We start from the raw sequence: 25,392 nt of genomic DNA, 5'->3' as shown, positions 1-25,392 counted from the left end.
GCGAAGGGACTAAATCTCATCCCTAAAATTGTCAATTTCTGGTCCCTAATACAGTGAATGGGGCGGGACTCAAGCGCCACCCATTTTTTCCTCCAAAAATATAATATAATATATAATTAATAATTATAAAGAAATATAAAAATAAGCAAAAAAAACGTTCCTCCATTCATCATTTTAGTGACTAGGGTTTACTCCCCATATCTCAATCTCACAAAATCCCTAATTCCTCATCATTTTGACAACCTGTTCATTGAAATTTGTGCTTGATTTCTTCATTCAAACTGGCAATTTGTGTCTTCAACTGTTCTTCACGACCTTTTAGGGGTTTACGACTATTCGGTTTTGGTGTGTTGTTTCGGGTATATTTTGTATTTTTGTTCTGTGACATGTCGTACTGTGCGATTGAGTTGGGGTTATCATCGGAGGAGAGTCAGCTCGCCAGGAGGTCATTATCAGCGGGAGAAAAGATTCTCTGTGGCCATTGTTGGTCATATCATCCGTGCTTCCTCATATTTCCTGGCTGCCAGGTTGTTTCTCTAATTTTTCTTGTTGATTAATTGGTTCTTCAGGGCTATGATTTTGTGTATGCTTGTGTTGTTTGTCACTCCTTTATTTTGCTCTTTCACTACCGCATTATTGGTATCTCTTTATTCTTTTCTTGAATGTGGATTTTCATCTTACATTTGTGACTTTGTCTTGTCATCTGATTTTACAATTTTTTATCCCCAATATTGAACTTTGATAAACAATTTCTATTTCTTGTATGTTGGGGGCTTTGGGCTTAGATTCTTGGCAACGTCTAAGGACATCTGTTTTCCCCTAAGTTCGTCGGACACTTTATGTTTGGTACCGCACCCGTGTAGACACGACATGCGTGTGGGTGTGGGATCCGTACCGGATATAATCAATTGATTTTGGATACTTTGACCAAAATCAACGGAGAAATTTGGGACAAATACAATGATTTCTATAATAAAAACAAAAGCTAAGATGAAATTGAAGAAAATGGAATAGCTTGTATATAGAAATTTATATGTCAGTTCTTTTCCTTACTCCTTTTGGGATTCTCCTCTTGATTAATATTTTCTCATCCGAATACCTTATAAGTTTCCACATAATGTCTCATAATTAAGACATATAACTATATTTTTATATAGTTGATTTATTTTTAGCCGAATCCCCGCACCCGTATCGATACCTAGATTCATACCCCCGAATCTTAAATTTCAGATCATGAAGGATCCGACTTCTAGATCAGTACCAGTATCAGACACCTGCACCCGAGACCAAGCAACGTAGGTTTTCCCAAATGGTTTAATTTTTTTTTTTTCTTTTGCCTGTTACAAACTATCTTGTGTTGTTTGTTTCAGAAGCTTTTTCTATGTGATGGTCATGTTAAAATTTGAGGTACATTCTCCTAAAAATCATGTTCATAGGATAGCATAATCTTAAGAAAAGGGACAGCATAATCTACTACTTGGATTTCATGCTTGCAATTTAGTGTGTGTGTCCATGTTTGGCGACATTCTTCTTGTGTATCTGTGCGCCAAGAATATGTTCTGCTAGTGGTTCATTAAACATGCTTTTAGTTCATATCGGGTCTATAAATAAAAGTTCATGACTGATTTTGTTTGAAAAAAAAAACATGTTGTAAGACATATATATATATATATATATAACATTTAGAAGGCACAATAAATGATTTGTTTATCCAGAAAGAATGCTTTGAGACTTGCTGATCTTGAAACCTTATTTCTTTTTGAAACTTCTAGCATTTAGAAATTATATCCCAGGATTCACTTCTTTAAAGTCATACTTGGAAAAACATTAGTGGCTGCATCTTTAGTTGAGCTAGAGTATGCCTTTTCCCTGCTCTATGACTTTACTCGGTTAATAAATATTCGGTAAACATTTGTGACTGCTAGTTTCTGCATTCTATTTAAGGTTAAATGTTAGAATACTTAAGGAAACAAAGTGACGATGTGTTTTGTTTTGAAAATCATATACTAGGACCTGTATTTCCATTGTACAGATTATGTCTTAGAAGTTGTCTATTGAATTTCAAGATCTATGTATCTGAGCTGTTAATCATTTAGAGATTGCCACCTTAGGGATGTTCACTTCAAATTTAAAGAAAAAGTTATAGTTTGATCGACGTGTTAAAGCTTGTTTAGTTTCATTAGATAACAGGTCTTAAGACTGTCTGTTTGGCCCGTCACCTTTTCCTTGTCTTTAGTTTTAGACTTTACATTCTATGATCTTTGTTGTAGTTACTCGTAATATTTTCCAATTGTTGCCTCACTGCTAATGCATGTAGTCCTGTCTCTAGTTTTGTTATGCATATTTACGTGGGTTCCCTTTTAAATTATGTCTGTAGATGTCTGAAAATAGGTGTTCTTTTCGCTGTAAGTTACCCATTGGTTATCTGCCTAAGACATGTGTCAGTTCTGTGATAAGCTTGCTTATATGAGTAATAAAATATGAATATAAGTGATGTGATCAAAGGGTGGAGTTGCTAATTAGTAATCTCTCTTTTAGAGAATGTGTTATGTTTGTATTCAACTTCAATTAGATATTTCATTTTTTAAGATTGTTATTCCTCTTTCAATTAGATATTTCAATTAGTTGGGTGCATAATTGATAAAATTATTTCTATGTGCTTTGGATGGATATGATGAGCCTAGTTCACATCAGGTTGGTACATCCTTTATTAATTGAATTTGGATTTTCAGCTTTATTTTCTACTCTTCTGATATGTAATCCAAGAGCCTCATTGAACTTGACTGTGGGATAGGCTATGTAAAATCTTTGCTTTAGTAAATCACTTAAGAGATTATGTTTTAACGCAAGTTGTTGCATTTCTAGAGATCTAGTATTAGAGTAGCTTTTTTAGTTACCTGTTGCTTGTTTATTTGGTTTAATATAGATCCATTGCAGTTAGACTTCTTTAAGCTAATGTTTAACTCGTCTTAGAACTTTTAAGAAAGTCGATCATACAAAGTGAAATAGAGGAAAGTTGTGATGTTGTGTTTACGGAACACTAATGTCTGTTAGCATCTTAGGTTAGGTAGTCACTTTCGGATTCAATATCTTGGATCCTTGTTTGTTTCTCCATCTACTTCGTAACCACATGAATGTCATCGGGCTCTTTTTAGATTTCTTCAAGGTTTGATTGCTACTTTGGCCTTTTTTATATATAAATAGATGAATAAGTATTTCTAGAAGTATAGTTTTCTTTCGAGATTTTCTAAAATACGTCAGGTGTGTTTCTTTCTAACATAAATCTTAGGAACTTATAATACGTCAAATGAGTTTCTTTCTAGCAATAAGGTCCTTTGATTATGTGTCATTATATTTTACTATTCAACCTAAAGGGATTTCAGCATTGCTAAAAGAAAGTGTACTTATTCCCTGATATAATGGTAGAAGCTAGTATACTACTTTATCACGTACATGCTACTTGGTTTGTTTATCATTTTTGTTACTTTTATTTAACCCACTGTATGATGGTGATAATAACTTGTATATTTTATCTTTAGAAATCATTTTATAGGATAAATCTAGCGTATCAGAATCTATATGTTGTGTTGGACTAAGCTTAAATGTATTATATGTATCCATGTTGAATCTGCATCCTTTTCTTTAGTGAAATTAGACTAATATTCTGATTTTCTTGTTTTAGCCACTTAAATGAATTCAAGAATTATATTCCTAGGTGTTGTACTCATTTTTACACATTAGATGAACACATACAGTACTATTTCACCCATGCTGTGTTTTCTTTTTTAAAAGATGTCTGTTCTTGAATTGTGTAACCCTTATTTACTGTACCTGAGCTTTTGTGCATAGCAGGCTTTCAAGATTTGTAACCCACTGTATGATGGTGATAATAGCTTTTGTGCACATCCACGCAAGCTTTATGAGTTGTTGCTGTGGAGGAAGATCAAGATCACCCCCTTCTAGTCGAATCCCGCTTTTCACTTCCTTTATTTTGAGGTACCCATGACTAACAAATTCTAGTCTTTTGTTGATATTTTGATTTATTATTGTTTGTATTCTTGCAGCTCCTAGTACATTTTTGTTCAACTTCTCTACTATAGGTTTGTACATCTGATCAAATTTGGATTTTAGATGAGTGGTTAATTTAAAAATGTTTTATCTATTTTTGTAGTTTTTCTTGATAGAATTTGTCTTACATATTTTACAAGATATGAAGACTTGAGTTTACTATTCAAGATGCGGATTTTGAAGACATCATACAAGTTAACTAGTTGATTATCATTTTACTAGGGTTGTTAAACTTATTTTTTCATTTTTTGCTAGGGATGTTAACTTTTTACGTAAAGGGTTGTGTAAGCCATACAAAGACTTGTCTATCATGGCCATAAATTGCTACTAATGGAATATGAATCCATTTCTTTGTAACGAATTACATGTTATATATGAAAAGGATATGTTATCGATAATGCTTATATGCATTTGAGTTTCTATGTTATAAATTGTATGATCTCTTAGAATAATAGAATTAGAGAAGATCTTATATTTTATCAGAATATATTTAGTGACCAGATATTTGGTCTTTAAAGAATTTTAAGACTAGAAGAAGTATGTTGTTTTACGTTTTCAATGACCGGAAATATGGTCACAAAAAGTGTTTTAGAGACTAGTCTTTTTCTGGTCGCTACAAATCTATAGCGACCAATCACAAAAAGTGGTCGCAATTGACTTTTAGCAGCAGAGCCTTTAAGGACAAGTGATGACCAGTAAAATCTGCTCGCTATAGAATTTTTGGGACCAGAAAATGACTTTTAGGGACCAGTTTTCTCGTCCCTATTAGCCATTTTTCTTGTAGTGTACAGCCCGTTAACGGCGACCGTAAATCACCATGATCCTCAGCATACCTTTCTGGTTTTGATATGCTTAAATACGACCGCGATATACGGCCCGTAAATTGGAATACGGACCGTAAACTGGGTTTACGACCACTGTGCACTTCAACTACTGTTCATTCCGGATCAGATATTAAGTCATTAAAAGGAGACCCAAGCTCATTAAATTCATTTCATCTTCACGACCTTTCTCTCTAGAAACATATAGAATACTCTCTAATACTCCTCCACAAGAGAATCAAAGGAAAACCAAGATCAACAACACCAAATCATGAAACAAAGTGTATGAAACTCAAGTGAAAGCTCATCCAGATCAAGAAAACCCAAGGGAGGTGAAGTAGGGTTTTAGGTGCTAGAGGAGAAACTCCACTCAAGACTTGTTTAACTATCATCTAAGGTAAGTTTCATGACTAAACCATGTTGTTTAAGGTAATGAAAGATTAAGATCCTTGAATTGTAGATAGACATGAGAAATGGTCATTAATGAGTGGATAATGCCATGTTTGGATGGTAGTTGGATTGAATCATAAATGTTGGGGTGTTGTGAGTATGAACACGTCATAAATGACATTTAGGCCATGAAATAAGTATTATATACGAGGAAACGCGATGGTAAGCTATAACCATAAATGTGGAGAAATTGAAGAGAAATGGTGGATTATGGTGAATGTATATGAATGATGATTGTTGATTGCAATATTGTGAATGTTGTTGTGAGAATTTGGGAGTTGATATAGACTATGGGAAAAGCATTATAAACAAAGGAAGTGCTGCCCAATTTTCCCTAGCTTTAGAAAGCTCGTTCTTAAACTTGCTTAGCTAATGACGATATAAATTCTCTTGAAGGTAGAACGTGTGCATTAAAGGAGAACACGCAAGCGATAGATTAGCTAAACGTCAAAGGTATGTAAGTCTTATCCCTTCCTTCAAAGGCATGAATCTTCCAAGTTTTTCCATGATCCTCCTATATGATGGAGCTTATGAGTCCGTAAATATACTAAACTACATACGAGCATGACAGTTATGACGATAAGTTAAAGTATAGCGATTCGAGAGTTCATGATATTGTTGCTCACTCACCTTATGTATTATTTCCTTCAAGGTGAGGTAGGCTACTCGTAAATGTTCATAATATAATCGGGGGCTTACGACCTTACGTCACCCCGACATAGCCATGGTTGTCTTCAAAGTCTAATGTATACTCCTAATGCTAAATGTGAAATGATGTAAAGTCATGGTATGTTTATAAGATGATCGATAATGCTAACTTATAATATGCCTTTGTTATGTATGAATATGCCAAGCTATGATAAGATTGTGATACGTTCATGAGATGTGTAATAGTGATGGGTAATGATTGACTTTGTAATGATGAGATTCCACCGCGCCTAGATGGCCGGGCATGTCACTGCTAAGGCGGGCTGCCTGTGGTTCCACCATGCTTAGATGGCCGGACATGTCACCGCTAAGGCGGGCTACGATGTTACACCGAGCCTAGAGGGCCAGGCATGATCACCACCAGTGGGCGGCATAGAATGGTTACCCGGACGCGGGATAACAACAAGATATGTGATGTGATGATACATGTACCATGATTATGTAAAATATGATATATGTATGAAATGTATTAGCTTATGACACTCTTGCAGGTTATATCTTTCTCTTATGGCTGATGATCCTCCTATCATATTTATTTCATTCTTGTCTTACATACTCAGTACAATATTCGTACTGATGTCCATTTTCTTTGGACGCTGTGTTCATGCCCACAGGTAGACAGGGAGGCGAGCTTGAGCCAGACTCATAGAAGCTGTTGGCCGATTGAAAGCACTCATTTGTTTCGGAGGTGCTTGATCATTCTTTTGTGTATATGTTAGGCTCGACGGGGGTCCCGTCCCGTCTATGCGTTTTGTACTTCAGTAGAGGCTCGTAGATACACAGTGTGGGTTATGTGGTCTGACAGGGTCACTATGGCATAATTGTATATATTATTTTGATAGCCTAAAGGGCTTATATATATGGAACTATTTATGTTTACAAATGAAACATGACTTTCTTATGATTTGAGTATAAAAATCAATAAAAGAGTAGTTAATGAGCATGATGAGTAGCAGAATGAGTGGTGCTCGGTTGTTAGCCCCGGGTACCCGTCGCAGCCCCTAGCTGGGTCGTGACAAAAGTGGTATCAGAGCCAGGTTCAGTCCTAGGAAGTGTCTACGAGCCGTGTTTAGTAGAGTCTTGTTTATGATGTGTTGCGCGCCAGATCAATAAACAAGAGGCTACATGGCATTTAGAAAACTTGACCATCTTTCTTCTCATGGAATCGTCCGATAGAGCCATGTATAAGATTTTATCTTCCCTAATAGTGTGTTATGATTTCAGAATGCCACCAAAGGGAAAGGCGACAGCCGCCCAGAAGGGCAAGACTACGACAAAGAGGCGAGTAGAAAGAGAGCCTCCGATGAATATAGAAGAAGGCGAATCACATAATGAGGCCTTGTCTAATACTTCTTCTACCCCGCCTAATGTGGAAGAGCCAGGAGGAGGCCCAGCTCCAATCCGTCTACTGGTTGCTACGGGTCAACAAATGACCGAGGCCATACATCTATTGACACAATTGGTTACCGCACAGGCACAACGACAAAATGTGAGTTCAAGTGATCGGGCATCAAGTACCAAAGCCCGTGATTTCATGAGTCTAAATCCTCCGGAGTTCTTCGGGTCAAAACCGGATGAAGACCAGCCAAGTTTCATAGATGAGATGTTGAGGACATTGAAGATTTTCCATGCCTCCGAAACTGAATCCGTGGAGTTGGCATCTTATAGACTCTGGGATGTGGCAATTTTATGGTATAACAACTGGGTATTATCAAGGGGAGAGAATGAGCCTCCTCCGATTTGGCAAGAATTCGTGGATGCATTTATTCGTCACTATTTGCCACCCGAGGTCCGCCGAGCTAGAGCGGATAGATTTCTACATCTGAGGCAAGGAAATATGAGTGCCCGGGAGTATAGCATGCAATTTAATTCCTTCGTAAGATATGCCCCGACTATGGTGGTCCACATGGGAGATCGTGTACATAGATTTGTGAGTGGCTTGGGGCATATTTGTTCAAGGACTTCTTGACGGCCTCTTTGCAAGAAGGGATGGATATTTCCCGAATACAAGCCCATGCCCAGAACTTAGAGGGATGACAACAACCACAAAGGGGTGATCACGACAGTGATAGAAGACAAAACAAGAGGGCTAGATCTATGGGCACAGGCAGTGATTATAGAGGGGGATCCAGGCAGACCTATACCCGACATTCAGGTCAGTCAATGACTAGTGCGCCTTCACGATTCGCGGATAGGGGATTTGATCGCTCTTTTCCTTCAGGACAGGGTCAGAGTTCGAGAGCTTCAGGTTCGAGATTTGGGGGTGATTACAGTCAGAGGAGACCACCAGTTCCACGATGTAGCCGGTGCCAGAAACTACACTCAGGGCCATGTCGCCCACAGGCTCAACAGCTGGTTCTTCATCAGTACGCCCGGTAGGATAGACTTCCCAGATGTCAGCAGGCCGAGGTAGAGGCAGAGGGGTAGCATCTACTTCAGGTGTCATTCAGCCCCGTGTATATGCTTTAGCCGGACGACAGGATCTAGAGTCCTCTCCGAATGTGGTTACAGGTATATTGTCTATATTTTCCGGTGATGTGTATGCATTGATAGATCCGGGTTCTACATTCTCTTATATTACTCCATATGTTGCTGGTTGTATTGGGGTGAAACCTGAGCTAATCAAACCTTTTAAGGTGTCTACTCCGGTTGGTGATCCCGTGATAGCAAGACAAGTGTACAAAAATTGTGTAGTTGTGATATGTGATGACCAGACCACGGTTGATTTTATTGAGTTGAAAATGTTATATTTCGATGTAATTATGGGCATGGATTGGTTGGCATAGTGTTATGCTAATGTTGATTGCCGATTGAAAGTGGTTCGATTCCAATTTCCGGGAGAGCCCGTGCTTGAATGGAAGGGTAATACAGCATCTCCGAAGGGTAGGTTTATTTTCTACCTTAAGGCAAGAAAGATGATAGCCAAGGGCTATACTTATCATCTAGCTCGGGTTCATGATACCGAGGCAAAGTCGCCAACTTTCGAATCCGTTCCGGTAGTGAATGAATTCCCAGATGTATTTCCTGATGAGCTTCCAGGTCTTCATCCAGAAAGAGAGATTAACTTCGCCATTGATGTGTTTCCAGACACCAAGCCTATTTCTATTCCTCCGTATCGAATGGCCCCGACAAATTTGAAGGAGTTAAAGGCACAGTTGAGAGATTTGCTCGAAAAGGGGTTTATGAGACCCAGTTCATCACCGTGGGGAGCACCGGTCTTGTTCGTGAGGAAGAAAGACGGATCTCTATGAATGTGTATCGACTACAGGCAATTGAACAAGGTGACGATAAAGAACAAATATCCTCTTCCAAGGATTGATGACTTATTCGATCAATTGCAAGGTGCCAAGCGGTTTTCTAAAATAGATTTAAGGTCGGGTTACCATCAAGTGAGGGTTAGAAAAGTGGATATTCCCAAAACAGCCTTCAGAACGAGATATGGCCACTATGAATTCCGGGTGATGTCATTTGGATTGACTAATGCTCCGACCGTGTTTATGAACTTGATGAACAATGTATTCAGGCCTCTCTTGGACTTATTTGTGATAGTATTTATTGATGATATTCTGGTGTATTCTCGCACAGAATCAGAACATGCAGATCATTTGCAAATTGTTCTTGGCATTCTTCGAGCCCGAGAATTGTATGCAAAATTTTCAAAGTGCGAGTTCTAGCTAAATTCTATGACATTTCTAGGCCATGTTATTTCAGATGATGGCATTCGAGTCGACACTCAGAAAATTGAAGCTGTGAAGACTTGGGCAAGCCCTACGACGCCTACAGAAGTGTGTAGTTTTCTGGGGTTGGCAGGTTATTATAGAAGATTCGTAGAGGGCTTCTCATCTATTTCAGCCCCATCGACGAAGCTAACCCAGAAGTCAGCTAAATTTCAGTGGGATGATGCTTGTGAACGAAAATTCCCAGAGTTGAAGGGGCAGATTGACCTCAGCTCCGATTTTAACACTTCCAGAAGGGTCGGATGGCTATGTGGTATATTGTGACGCTTCCGGTGTCAGATTAGGATGCGTATTGATGCAACATGGTAAAGTTATTGCATATGCTTCGAGACAATTACGGAAACATGAAAATAATCATCCAACTCATGACCTCGAATTGGCTGCGGTTATTCATGCCTTAAAAATATGGAGGCATTATTTGTATGGTGTGCATATGGATATCTATACAGATCACAAAAGTCTTCAATATATTTTCAAACAGAAAGAGTTGAACCTACGGCAGAGGCGGTGGTTAGAATTGTTAAAAGATTATGATGTGAACATTTTGTACCACCACGGAAAAGCGAATGAAGTAGCCGATGCGCTTAGCCGCCGATCAATGGGTAGTTTATGTGAAGTCCCTCCAGAAAAGAAAAAGATGGTTCATGAGCTCCACCAATTAGCTAATCTGGGAGTACGTGTAATTGATTCAGGTAATGCAGGGATTAGCATCAATGACCCCTCAACTTCGTCCTTGGATATGGAAGTGAAAGAACGGCAATATGAAGATCCTCAATTGTGTCGTTACAGGGACACATCTCATGGAAAAGAGAAGTCTTCATTTGAAGTTTCTATGGACAAAATTCTTAGGTACCGAGGCAGATTATGTGTGCCGAATGTAGCAGAATTGCGCCGACGAATTCTAGAAGAAGCACATTGTTCTCTGTATTCTATTCATCCAGGTGCAACCAAAATGTATCGTGATCTCAAGATGATGTATTGGTGGGGTGGCATGAAGAGAGACATAGCCGAATTTGTAGCACAATGTCCAAATTGCCAACAAGTAAAGATCGAACATCAAAAGCCAGGAGGCTTATTACAAGCAATGGAAATCCCTATTTGGAAATGGGAAGTGATTAACATGGATTTTATTGTGGGATTACCTCATTCTTGAGGCAAGTATGATTCGATATGGGTGATTGTGGACAGACTCACAAAAGCGGCCCATTTTCTTCCAGTTAGAACTACCTACTCAGCAGAAGATTATGCGAGGTTATATCTCAAAGAAATTGTGTGACTTCATGTTATTCCATTATCTATTATTACAGATAGAGGAGCACAGTTTACAACCAAGTTCTGGAAGACTTTTCAAGAAGGTCTAGGCACTCAAGTGAAACTTAGTACGACATTTCATCCACAGACTGATGGACAAGCCGAACGTGCTATTCAGACCTTGGAGGATATGCTACAAGCATGTGTGCTGGATTTCGGTGGTAGTTGGGACGATCATTTACCGCTAATCAAATTTGCATACAATAATAGTTACCATTCCAGCATTCAAATGGCCCCATATGAAGCTTTATATTGAAGGAAATATAGATCCCCAATCGGATGGTTTGAAATAGAAGAAGCACAACTAGTAGGCCCTAAATTGATTCAGCAAGCGGTGGAAAAAGTTAAGGTGATCCGAGATCGATTGTTAACCGCCCAAAGTTGCCAAAAGTCTTATGCAGACAATCGCCGATGAGACTTGGAATTTCAAGCTGGTAATTGGGTATTTTTGAAAGTATCGCCAATGAAAGAGGTGATGAGATTTGATAAGAAAGGGAAGCTAAGCCCTAGATACATTGAACCCTACAGAATTATCCGCAAGGTGGGTCTTGTAGCCTATGAATTGGATTTTCCTTCGGAGCTTGAATCAGTCCATCCAGTCTTCCACGTTTCGATGCTCCGCAAGTGTATTGGAGATCCTACAAAGATTGTCCCAATAGATGATGTGCAAGTGACAGAAAAGCTAACCTATGAAGAGGTTCCTATTGCTATTTAAGACAGGCAAGTGCGAAGACTCTGAAATAAAGAGGTAGCTTCAGTTAAAGTCTTGTGGCGAAATAATAACCGAGAAGAAATGACTTGGGAAACGGAAGAAAGTATGAAGTCCGAGTACCCGCATTTATTTCAACCCCCAGAAGAGACTCAAGATGGAACGCCAACAATATGAGGTAAGTATGCAATAAATGAAGTGTAATAATTAGAGTATCTGAACACCCCTATTTCCATCATTACTCAGATATTATATCCCCTATTTTCGGGAGCTTTCGTAAGTCTTTCTTAGAATTTATTTTGTGTTGTGGCCCTGTGAGGCAATGATATTATGGGTTGTTGTGGCAGGATAGTAGTGCCATATTACAGGGGAAACTCTAGCGAAATTTTCACAGAATCCCGAGTGTTTAACATTCGAGGACGAATGTTCCAAAAGGGGGGAAGAATGTTACACCTCGTAAATTTCCCCGTGAATGTACAACGAATTGACTAACGAAGAATATGAGTATATGGTGTTTCAATCAGAAGGGAATTACGTTTGACGACCCTAAGTAAGATTTCAAAGGCAATGGGAAAAAGAGATAGGTTATGCTCCACAATGACTAATTATAGGTTTTGAAGACTTGAAAGTCGCAGATTTGCATTTTGGCCCAGTCGACCGTAAAGTGAAATACGGACCGTAAAGTGGTATATGGCCCGTAAACCACCATGACGTATTTCAACTCGCAAAACTTCAACTTTCTGTCAAATGTTTAAATGGTTAAATACGACTTGGAATACGGACCGTAAATTGAAATACGGGCCCGTAAACTGCGACCGTAAATCACCATGATCCTCAGCATACCTTTCTGGTTTTGATATGCTTAAATACGACTGCGATATACGTCCCGTAAACTGGAATATGGACCGTAAACTGGGTTTACGACCACTGTGCACTTCAACTACTGTTCATTCCGGATCAGATTTTAAGTCATTAAAAGGAGACCCAAGCTCATTAAGTTCATTTCATCTTCACGACCTTTCTCTCTAGAAACATCTAGAATACTCTCTAATACTCCTCCACAAGAGAATCAAAGGAAAACCAAGATCAACAACACCAAATCATGAAACAAAGTGTATGAAACTCAAGTGAAAGCTCATCCAGATCAAGAAAACCCAAGGGAGGTGAAGCAGGGTTTTGGGTGCTAGAGGAGAAACTCCACTCAAGACTTGTTCAACCATCATCTAAGGTAAGTTTCATGACTAAACCATGTTGTTTAAGGTAATGGAAGATTAAGATACTTGAATTGTAGAAAGACATAAGAAATGGGTCATTAATGAGTGAATAGTGCCATGTTTGGATGGTAGTTAGATTGAATCATAAATGTTGGGGTGTTGTGAGAATGAACACGTCATAAATGAAATTTAGGCCATGAAATAAGTATTATATACGAGGAAACGCGATAGTAAGCTATAACCATAAATGTGGAGAAATTGAAGAGAAATAGTGGATTATGGTGAATGTATATGAATGATGATTGTTGATTGCAATATTGTGAATGTTGTTGTGAGCATTTGAGAGTTGATATAGACTATGGGAAAAGCAGTATAAACAAAGGAAGTGCTGCCCAATTTTCCCTAGATTTAGAAAGGTCGTTCTTACAATTGCTTAGCTAATGACGATATAAATTCTCTTGAAGGTAGAACTTGTGCATTAAAGGAGAACACGCAGGCGATAGATTAGCTAAAAGTCAAAGGTATGTAAGGCTTATCCCTTCCTTCAAAGGCATGAATCTTCCAAGTTTTTCCATGATCCTCCTATATGATGGAGCTTATAAGTCCGTAAATATACTAAACTACATACGAGCATGATAGTTATGATGATGAGTTAAAGTATAGCGATTCGAGAGTTCATGATATTATTGCTCACACTCACCTTATGTATTTTTCCTTCAAGGTGAGGCAGGCTACTCGTAAATGTTCATAATATAATCGGGGGCTTACGACCTTACCTCACCCCGACATAGCCATGGTTGTCTTCAAAGTCTAATGTATACTCCTAATGCTAAATGTGAATTGATATAAAGTCATGGTATGTTTATAAGATGATCAATAATGCTAACTTATAATATTCCTATGTTGTGTATTAATATGCCAAGCTATGATAAGATTATGATACGTTCATGAGATGTGTAATAGTGATGGGTAATGATTGATTTTGTGATGATGAGATTCCACCGCGCCTAGATGCCCGGGCATGTTTGTCACGACCCAACTAGGGGCCGCGACGGGTACCCGGAGCTAGATACCGAGCACCGCTCACTCTACTACTCATTTTACTCATTTAGTGATCTTTTGCCAGTTTTACGCATGAAAGTATAGGAAACATAATTTGTATCAAAACATAAGTACTTTATATACATATGCCTCTCGTCCATCAACATAATATATACATAATAATAGAATATTTTGAGACCACCTGATCCACACTACGTATCTACGAGCCTCTACTATCATAATGAATACATAGACGGAACAAGACTCTGTCGTGCCCAAAATATATATACATATATACCAAAGAGAAATCATAAGCACCTCCGAACAATGGAGTGCTCCCAACAGCTGACAGCTCCTAAGTATTTGGATCAAGCTCGCCTCCCTGTCTACCTGTGGGCATGAACACAACGTCCAAAGAAGGGACGTCAGTATGAGTATTGTACTGAGTATGAGAGGCATGAACAATGAAGAAAGGCATCAATAATATAATGAGAGCATCAATATAAAGCATATGGATCTGACCGATAATCATAAATGAAATAATGCATGTTGTCTTACTCATACTTATCATCGTAACATGTATGCATCATATGCAAGCTGCCCGCCCATGTCGGAACGGTGTGATAATCAATAATATAAGCCCTTGTCCAGGCCTCCCGCGTCCGGGGTACCATCTCATGCCGCCCACTAGTGGTGTCTGCCCACGCCCGAAGGTTGTGGTGTATCCGTATCGCCGCCCGTCGAAGCGGTGTCTGCCCGGCCAACTAGGCCCGGTATGCAATGCTCATGCCATGCTTATCATAAAATAATCATAATAATGTACTCATTGTAAAATTCTTATCTTATCATAGCACATGCGTAAAGTTTGAGAACAACTTTACTCTATTGGGGTGACGTAAGATCGTGACCCCCCGATTACTTTATGGAGCAATTACGGACATTCTGCCTCACCTTGAAAGGACTAGTACATAAGGTGAGTGTAGGCAAGGACTAACATCATCATCATCCTAGCATCATCATATCGTATAACTTATCTCATATAGGCATTTAACTTTTTGGAATGTAGGAGCTCATGGAAAGATGGTAATTCGGACTATAAGATTCATGCCATTGGAAAGAAAGGACTAGCCTCACATACCTTGCCGTTTAGCTAAGTTGTTGCCCACTTATTCTCCTTCGATACCACGTCGTCACCTTCATGAGAGAATTCGTACTTCATTAGTTAATTGACTACAAGAACGGATCGCCAGTTCTAGGAAAATTTGGGCAGTAATTCCTTCGTTTCTACTACTTTTCCCATGTTCTATATCTACCCCCAACATTCACAATGCTATTCACAATATCGCAATCAAAATCATCATTTATGCACCATTAGCAAAATCCACCATTTTCCTCCAATTTTCCCATATTTCTCCCTATATCTCACCATAGTACTTTCGTGCATTTACTACTTGTTTCACGTTATAAACATCATTTATATCGTATTTGTATTCACAACACTTCAACATTCATGATTCATGTTATATCCCGTATTTTCGCATGTTCGGGAAAATTCGAATGATTTTGATTGGCAAGGAATAAGGCCATATGTTGATTTAAATTCACATATGTGTGTGTTGTTCATGAAAAATATTGGTGTGGAAACACGGAGGAAGGCCAAGGGCAAAAATTGGAATTTTTGAAAATTAGTTTCGGGAAATACAAAATGAGAATTTTCTTTATTGGGCTCAAGACAATGGAAAGAAAATTAGGCCCAAATGGCCAAGGGTGGCCGGCCAAGGAGGGTCCAACCCACTTAATTGGTCATGTGATGACCATGTGACAAACTAAGTAAGCAAACATATTATATATACAAGCTTAGCCATTAGAATGTTCAAGAAACAAGCCAAAGAGAGGAAACAAAACAAGGAGAGCAAGAGAGAAGGGGCATTCGGCCCCTTGCTCTCACTTTCACCCCCTTTAAATCTTGCTTCCAAAATATTTTTCTTGTGGTATTTGAACTAATTCAAGGTCCCTCTACAACATGGTGCAATTATTTGGGAAGAAAGGGCACTAGTTTCTTCAATGGGACAACATATTTGAGTGAAGAAGTTGAAGAGAAAAGGTAAGAATTCATTCCATATTATTAAGTTATGAAGGTTTGTTTGTGTTGTAGTATATGGAAATGAGTAGAATTCATGAAAATATAGAAGTTTGCAAAGTGGGAGTGCATACCCATGTGTGGCCGTGTGTGTATTAATGTGTGCATGTGATGAATGGAAATTTATGTTGTATTATAGTTGTGATAATTGTGGGAATTGCGTTGAGAATGAAAGTGGAATGAATTTGGTTGAAGTGGGAAATGTGTAGGTTGGTCGTGTGATGTTGAAATTGGAATGGAAATAAATCACTTTTGTTTAATATGTTAATCGTGTTAATGTGATGCTTGCAATGTAAATGAAGATGAAATGATATAAGTTTGCATTGAAATGGGAAGTAGAAGTTTATGTCGTTTTATGATGACTTTATGACATTATGAAAATGGAGTTGTAAGGATACAATTATGATGATCATTGGTGGATTTGGAAGATGGAAACATGTTATGTATATGTATGCCAAAGATTAGGAGTTTTGAATGAAATATGGTTTTGGTGGAAAATTGTATATTTTGTATATCGTGTGAATATTTTGTGAAAACGATATGAAATGCTTTTAAAATATATGGTGATGACCTTGATTAATGATGAATATGAAAATTTGAGATTAGTTTGGAAATGTGAAGTCGGAATGAACGTTATTGCATTGTGTCGGAAAGTAGAACTAGTTGCCTTATATTGTGCTATATTGTGGTGATTGTGGACATTGTTGATGTTGTTGGGTTGTTGTTACTACTATTTGAGCCGAGATGATTCTCGGGGGTGCTATATTTATAGGGGAGATGCTGTCAAAATTTCGGTAGACAAAATGAAGTTAAGTGCATTCTTAAGCCTTGAAAATTCTAATTGGTAACAACGACCAATTGCAGATTTTGGACGAAACGGGAATCGAGTTTGATCGAGCGTACGAAGTAAGAAAGGTATGTAAGGCTCCCCATTCCTTCTTTTGGGCATGTCTTAAGTATGTTAGGTTGATATTGGAACCCCGGGAGAAATTGTACTCCTCGAAATCCGAATTAGAAAATGACTACTATTCATTCAATCCCATTGAAGCTTAAGGACCCTATTTTGGCTAGAAAGTAACCAAACGTCCGAAACTTGTGCAAACATAGTCGGATCACTTCGAAACCTTTATGTTTGATTCCATAGACCTCAAATGTCCGTAAGTCATGTCCGCCACCTCGACTTGACCCGAGGTGGGCCCGCTAAGTCCGAAACCCTTTTGTTTGCCCTATAAGATTCACTTTGGCATAACGCCGGTAAAGGACTTTTGTTTATGAATTTGACTATCATAAAATAATGTTTTGGTCGCCACGATATCTTAAACTATATTTTGAACCACAACGACCATTTTGGAAATATTTTTGTGAAATGAACCCCGTTGATTAATTATCCGAATTATTTTGACTATTGGGCCAACCTATGATTTTATGAAGCTTATAAAAAAAAAGGGTATTTCGACATTCTAAATTACATTTTGAAATATAAACATAATTTTGGGAGAACTTTTGTGAAATAAACCCCGTGTTGACCACTTGTTCAGACTAGTTGGATTAACGGGCCGACACATGACTATATTGGGCCCTATAGCTATTCCGATCCGTAAGTTGCATTAGTCGTTCATGACTCCGCTCGTGCCCATTAATTTGATATCGCTCATAGGTCCCTGGGCCGGTTATTGATCGTACGAATCATGACAATCCGACCGTATGCCCTCCTATTGATACGAGTATCTGAGTATAGGTGTTCCGATACAGGCACTCCGTTAGAGCTATTTTGATATGAGTATTCGGATATGAACATCTTGATCGAGTAATCCGTTACGAATATTCTGATAGTATGTTGAATCACTCTCACAAGCCTTATAAAATGCTTGGACATATAAAATGACTCCAGACGTTGTGTGTTAATACATTCCATCGTGCCATCCAAAAAGTTATGTATGTGCCTTATGACTACTGTCCGATTCCTTGAACTGATCCGTCGATTGAAATCTGTTTTGAAACGTTCATAACGATTCTGTGGTAAACGTATCCGTAAATATCACGTATCAATTCTGATCGTTCCGAAATACGTCTATAATCCTCAAATGGCAATAAGTGTTTGTATCTATCGAGTCTGTGTTTATGGGTGTCTGGTCTCTCACTATTCCATTCGTGCAAGCCTTACCATGTCTATTCACTAAGCCGGACCAAGCTATGCTGTCGTGCACTATTTCCCTATATTGCCTATGGTGTTCTGAAATAAAACCGTGAGGGGTGGTCTGGGCTGAGCTCGATCCCCAAAGCGGATAGTATCTGCGCTGTGTGATTTGATACCAGGCAGACGCGTTGGGAGTGTACTGGGCGGAGCTCGAGCTCCCGAGACTGGTCCGTGACCCGTGTACTGGGCAGAGCTCGAGCGGGAAAAACGGGCAGTTTCTGCATGGGATGACCACTGTACTGGGCCGAGCTCGAGGTGGCATACCCCTTGTAGACGCGTATTCTGATATGAGCTGATATGATTTGATACGATATGTTTGTGTATGGTGTGACCACTGTACTGGGCTGAGCTCGAGGTGGCACACTCTTTGTAAACATCATATGATTCACAGGTGGCAACATCTGATCCGATACGCTACGGCGTTCTGATATGGCATATGACTCTATATAACTCTGGATTATGATTCTGTCTATCCGCCTGAAATCTGATTCTGTCTGTCCATCTGAAATGTGATTCTGTCTATCCGTCGGGAATCTGATTCTTCCTGTTCGTCTGAAATATGATTCTATCTGCCTGTCTGGAGTATGATTTTGTCTGTCCGTCTGGATTTTGATTCTGTCTGTTACGCCTCGGTCTGCCCGATACAATTATGATTCTATTCGTACATTTTGGTCTGTCTGATAAGATTATGGTTCTGTCCGCTACCCTTCTGTCTGTCCGGCTAAATTACATTTCTGTATGTTGTACTTCTGGTAATCTGATCCGGACCACGACTCAGTCTGTTCCATTCTGTACCTCTGTCTCTGATTATGATGGTATCAGTTACATCTGTGCCCCAGCTCTGTGCGATGATTCTGTCAGTTGAACTCGGTATGTCTGTCTTGGGTTTAGATTCGGTTATGCCTGTTATACTTCTGTATATATTTCTGTGCTTCTGGTCCGGGCTATGATTATACTTGTGATATTTTCGCTTTACATACTCGGTACATTTTCGTACTGACCCCCTGTTCTTCGGGGGCTGCGTTTCATGCCGCGCAGGTACTCCCAGATGAGCTAAAGTTATTACAGAAGATGATCTAGCGGGGTTAGCAAACTCCATTTGCTTCTGGAGTGCTGCCGAGTCAGAGTCCGTATGTTATGGTTCTGGATTATGTTAGAGACTTTGCAAACAGTGTCGTGAGTATTGGTTGTTTGTATGTAAGCGGCTCCATCAGCCGATATGTAGGTCTGAGTTATGTACTGGATTCTGTATGATTATATGTATTTGTTTGATTTGAAAGAATATTTCAAAAAAAAAATTTTAAAAAATTTACTATGCGTTTTACCTTATCCGATTTAGAAAGTTCGATGTGATTTTCTGTGTAGCAGGAGTCTGAGGGTTCGCTCGGCCCTAAGTAAGGGTCGGGTGCCCATCACACCCTCGAAATGTCGGGGTGTGACAGAGTGGTATCAGAGCAGGTCTGTCCTAGGGGTTGTCTGCAAAGTCGTGTCCGGTAGAGTCTTGTTTATGGGTGTGTAGCGCGCCACACTTATAGACAGGAGGCTACGGGGCATTTAGGGATTGTTGACCTTCTTTCTGTCTCAGATCGTGCGATAGAGCCAAGTTATAGCAAAATGGAATTCTATCTGTAATCCTCACCTACGACGGTATGAGGCAAATAACGATATGGAAAAGCCAGATGGGCAAGTCTGGAAATATTCGTTCTGTTACCTGAAACCGGAAGTTCTGAGCGGCTGGGATGTGATATATAGTCGTATGTTCTGTAAAGTACTGTGGGTATCTATTGCATACGGATTTCGAATAATAAGAAATTGTAAAAGTGATACGGGTTATAAAAAAGGCAAACGACAATTGTAAAAGGAAGGGCGTGTGACGAAAAGTGTTTCGGAATCTGTGAGACCTCGACAAGCCCTAAATCATGTAATAAGGGCCATATGAGAAAGCGGGTGCGATCATATCTGCTCTAAGGCACCAGATTTCACCACAGTTTCGAGGTTAAGCGTGCTCAGGTGGGAGCAATTTCAGGATGGGTGACCCCCCTGGGAAGTATGCCGGAATTTTCTGTATTCTGATGTAAGAGACCAATGGAAAGCTAAAATGGCCTGAGTGAGACTAGAATATACGAGATGGTTGGAGATCATAAAAGGGCCACACAACGCGCAATCAGTTAGATTAGAGCAGAAACAGAAAAAGAACGCTACAGTTTTGGAATTAGAATAGGTTTGAATGATGTTTGGGGGTAAAGTGTGGCCTAGTTGAAAATGACTATGTGTGCATATATGAACGCGTATGATGCCCTATTTGTGATTGTACTAGTGACTACGTGTGTCCCCGCGACCGGTGCTAGAATACGAAAGGCGCCAATTGAATAAGGGTACCGAGCCCCAAGTAACAATAACAAAGGTAAAGGGTACGTATGTTACAAGGTAGGATGTTGTAATTTCCCCTATCTGTTAAGTCTGGAAGGTTCCAGTATAATGATATTGGAAAGTAAAGAGAGTAAGTGAAGTAAAAGCAAAAAGGTCAAACATTAGGAGGAAGCGAAAGGTAGGAAATATGACCGAGCCGAACCTCCGGAAAAGGATGAAGTATGATTATATGAAACGAGGGAAAAGTGTGTGAGGTCTGAAAATTGACTTAAACAAGCGAGACCAAGGGAATCGCGACTACGACAAGGAATGTTGTCAAAGAATAGACAAACCCCGATTGCATTACAAGTTAATATAGTGTGACGATATCTGAAAGATAAAATGAGTATGGATATTAGAAAAGATGAAGGACACGAAATGCGAATAGGCAGGATCTTTGAAAGAGCCAACAAACGACACATAAAACTATTTGTATGGCAATTTGACAAACGAGTTACGAATGAGTGAACAGGTTTTGATGAAATAATTCGTGGCACGATGATCAGGGTGAGTAATGAAGTGTCGACAAGGAAATTTTCGTAAATCACGAAAGCCTTAGTAGAAGTGGTCTGATTCTAATCAAAACTCTGTCTGTTGTACTTTCGCACCTCTGATTTCGATGAGGCTCTGTTTATTATGCCTCTGTACCTTTGAATCTGATTACGTTCTTATCTGATATGCTTCTGCACGATTGACTCTGGCTACGAACCAGTCTGATAAATTTTTGTACGTCTGACTCTGATCACGGATCTGTCTGACATACTACCATACGCCTGACTTTGACTACGAATCTGTCTGCTACAGTCCCGTACATTTGACTCCGACTATGAGTTTGTCCGGTATGCTCCTATGTGTCCGACCCTAGTTATGAATCTGTTTGATATGACGTGGAATAATGATAACGTTGCAAGGAACCGAGAAGTGTGACGAGGGAATCGGATGAGGAACAAGATGGAAGTATGTTTTGCAAATTTCAGAACCGATGTTACAGGCAATAAGAAGGCCTCCCCGAAGCACGGTACTACCCCACCAACCTAATTCAACATTCGAGGACGAATGTTTTTAAAGGGGGGGAGGATGTTATATCCCGTATTTTCGCATGTTCGGGAAAATTCGAATGATTTTGATTGGCAAGGAATAAGGCCATATGTTGATTTAAATTCACATATGTGTGTGTTGTTCATGAAAAATATTGGTGTGGAAACACGGAGGAAGGCCAAGGGCAAAAATTGGAATTTTGAAAATTAGTTTCGGGAAATACAAAATGAGAATTTTCTTTATTGGGCTCAAGACAATGGAAATAAAATTAGGCCCAAATGGCCAAGGGTGGCCGGCCAAGGAGGGTCCAACCCACTTAATTGGTCATGTGATGACCATGTGACAAACTAAGTAAGCAAACATATTATATATACAAGCTTAGCCATTAGAAAGTTCAAGAAACAAGCCAAAGAGAGGAAACAAAACAAGGAGAGCAAGAGAGAAGGGGCATTCGACCCCTTGCTCTCACTTTCACCCCCTTTAAATCTTGCTTCCAAAATATTTTTCTTGTGGTATTTGAACTAATTCAAGGTCCCTCTACAACATGGTGCAATTATTTGGGAAGAAAGGGCACTAGTTTCTTCAATGGGACAACATATTTGAGTGAAGAAGTTGAAGAGAAAAGGTAAGAATTCATTCCTTATTATTAAGTTATGAAGGTTTGTTTGTGTTGTAGTATATGGAAATGCGTAGAATTCATGAAAATATAGAAGTTTGCAAAGTGGGAGTGCATACCCATGTGTGGCCGTGTGTGTATTAATGTGTGCATGTGATGAATGGAAATTTAAGTTGTATTCTAGTTGTGATAATTGTGGGATTTGCGTTGAGAATGAAAGTGGAATGAATTTGGTTGAAGTGGGAAATGTGTAGGTTGGCCGTGTGATGTTGAAATTGGAATGGAAATAAATCACTTTTGTTTAATATGTTAATCGTGTTAATGTGATGCTTGCAATGTAAATGAAGATGAAATGATATAAGTTTGCATTGAAATGGGAAGTAGAAGTTTATGTCGTTTTATGATGACTTTATGACATTATGAAAATGGAGTTGTAAGGATACAATTATGATGATCATTGGTGGATTTGGAAGATGGAAACATGTTATGTATATGTATGCCAAATATTAGGAGTTTTGAATGAAATATGGTTTTGGTGGAAAATTGTATATTTTGTATATCGTGTGAATATTTTGTGAAAACGATATGAAATGCTTTTAAACTATATGGTGATGACCTTGATGAATGATGAATATGAAAATTTGAGATTAGTTTGGAAATGTGAAGTCGGAATGAACGTTATTGCATTGTGTCGGAAAGTAGAACTAGTTGCCTTATATTGTGCTATATTGTGGTGATTGTGGACATTGTTGATGTTGTTGGGTTGTTGTTACTACTATTTGAGCCGAGATGATTCTCGGGGGTGCTATATTTATAGGGGAGATGCTGTCAAAATTTCGGTAGACAAAATGAAGTTAAGTGCATTCTTAAGCCTTGAAAATTCTAATTGATAACAATGACCAATTGCAGATTTTGGACGAAACGGGAATCGAGTTTGATCGAGCGTACGAAGTAAGAAAGGTATGTAAGGCTCCCCATTCCTTCTTTTGGGCATGTCTTAAGTATGTTAGGTTGATATTGGAACCCCGGGAGCAATTCTACTCCTCGAAATCCGAATTAGAAAATGACTACTATTCATTCAATCCCATTGAAGCTTAAGGACCCTATTTTGGCTAGAAAGTAACCAAACGTCCGAAACTTGTGCAAACATAGTCGGATCACTTCGAAACCTTTATGTTTGATTCCATAGACCTCAAATGTCCGTAAGTCATGTCCGCCACCTCGACTTGACCCGAGGTGGGCCCGCTAAGTCCGAAACCCTTTTGTTTGCCCTATAAGATTCACTTTGGCATAACGCCGGTAAAGGACTTTTGTTTATGAATTTGACTATCATAAAATAATGTTTTGGTCGCCACGATATCTTAAACTATATTTTGAACCACAACGACCATTTTGGAAATATTTTTGTGAAATGAACCCCGTTGATTAATTATGTTATGTCCCGTGTTTCGTGTAAGTGAAAATTGAGAAATAATTAAGATTTGTGCCTTATGAAGAAATATTTTAATTATGGTGAATATGACGATGTTGGTTATGGAATCATTGATGTTAAGACATTGGGAAAGGCCGAGGGTAAACTTGGAATTTCGGAAATTAGTTTCGGGAATTACAAAACGGGACTCTTAATGAATTGGGCCAAGATTGGACAACAAAAAAATTGAGGCCCAAGATGGTGTAGTAACCGGCCAAGGGGGCAAGGTCCAAGCCCATTTTCTTGAGGTCATGTGCATAGCACATGACCTATAAGTGGATATATATCACCGTGTAATTGGTAATTATCTAGAACAAAAAAAAAATTGAAGAACACCCATTGAAGGGCTCTCGGCCGAACCTAGTTAGAAAAAAAAAAAATTCTTGGCCTTTGTTTCTAATCCACACACCTAGTCTCTTTTGAATGATTGATGAGCTCGATGTGGTCTTCGTTGTGGTACAATTAGTTTGACGAAAGGGCGACGTTTGCGGCGAATCGGAATCTTAAGAACAAGGTAAGATTTTTATGTTTTAATGTTATGAAATGGATATGTGTGTGTTAGTAATTGGATTGGCATGAAGATTATGGGATGGGGTCGTGTTTGTGCATGGCGTGTGTGTGTGAAAAAGGGTGTGTTTGGCCGTGTGCCTTAGATGGGAAAACAAGTGTGAATTGATTTCGTTTAAGGTTGTTAGTTGTGTCGTCATGGCCTTTATAACGTAAATGAATGTTTGGAGAATTAATTTGGTGTTAGAAAATGATTTCGGACGTTATCGGAAAGTGTATACCTTTGGTATATTTGTGTATATCATAGTATATTTATGATATTAAGGACTTTAAATATGATTTATGGTTGATGATAATGAATTCGGAATGAAACGACGCAAGTTAGAATGTTCGTCGTAACTTTTGGTGTTTTGAATGAAATATGGAAAGTAATGAACTTTGGGGAAGTTTGTATGTGGTTTGGAAATTGTTGGTGGTGTGTTTGAATAATTGTGAATGAGTGAATGAATAGACTAGTGTGGAAATAGATTAAGAATTTTGAAGTTTGAATATAGAATTACCAACTTATGTAATAAGGTGCAATTTTGAAGTTAGTGTGGTTGATTGTGGTTTGTATTGTGTAATGATGTTTGGGATTGTTGTTGTTGTTGTTGTATTTTGAGCCGAGCCAAGTCTCGGGGATGTTAGATTTATAGGGGAAATGCTGCCGAAATTTCGGTAGCCAAGTATAGCCCCAAAGATGAAAATGCTAACTCTCATGAATAGTAACTGGTAAAAGTGACCATTTGCAGTTTTCGGACGAAACGGGAATCGCGATTTGACGAGCGTAAGGCGCCAACCAGGTATGTAAAGCCTACCTATTATTCTTTTGGCATGTCCTAGTCATACTAGGTTAAGATCGGAATCTCGGGGGTAGCTCTGCTCTTGGAAATTTAGGTTCAAGTTTGGGTACTAT

At 38.9% G+C, this 25,392-nt stretch overlaps 1 protein-coding gene across 9 annotated transcripts; it reads left to right on the top strand.

Moving 5' to 3' along the window:
* LOC132608841 (uncharacterized) lies at window positions 1–25,392 on the top strand. Of its 9 annotated transcripts, none has more exons than XM_060322603.1 (4): window positions 1–527; window positions 1,231–1,295; window positions 3,853–3,996; window positions 25,229–25,392. In XM_060322603.1, the coding sequence occupies exons 1-4, from the start codon at window positions 387–389 to the stop codon at window positions 25,317–25,319; spliced, it is 441 nt and encodes a 146-aa protein (XP_060178586.1). In that variant the 5' UTR covers window positions 1–386; the 3' UTR covers window positions 25,320–25,392. The 9 variants fall into 9 exon arrangements, 7 of the variants coding, with proteins under 7 accessions (XP_060178586.1, XP_060178590.1, XP_060178589.1 ...); XM_060322607.1 differs by lacking the exon at window positions 25,229–25,392 and adding an exon at window positions 17,064–17,124 and having other exon boundaries at window positions 2–527; XM_060322606.1 differs by lacking the exon at window positions 25,229–25,392 and adding an exon at window positions 4,209–4,331 and having other exon boundaries at window positions 2–527.

The sequence above is a fragment of the Lycium barbarum genome, chromosome 9, assembly GCF_019175385.1.
Source record: "Lycium barbarum isolate Lr01 chromosome 9, ASM1917538v2, whole genome shotgun sequence".
Classification (NCBI taxonomy): domain Eukaryota; kingdom Viridiplantae; phylum Streptophyta; class Magnoliopsida; order Solanales; family Solanaceae; genus Lycium; species Lycium barbarum.
Note: the sequence above shows the minus strand (reverse complement) of the source record. Positions and strands in the feature narration are given on the sequence as shown.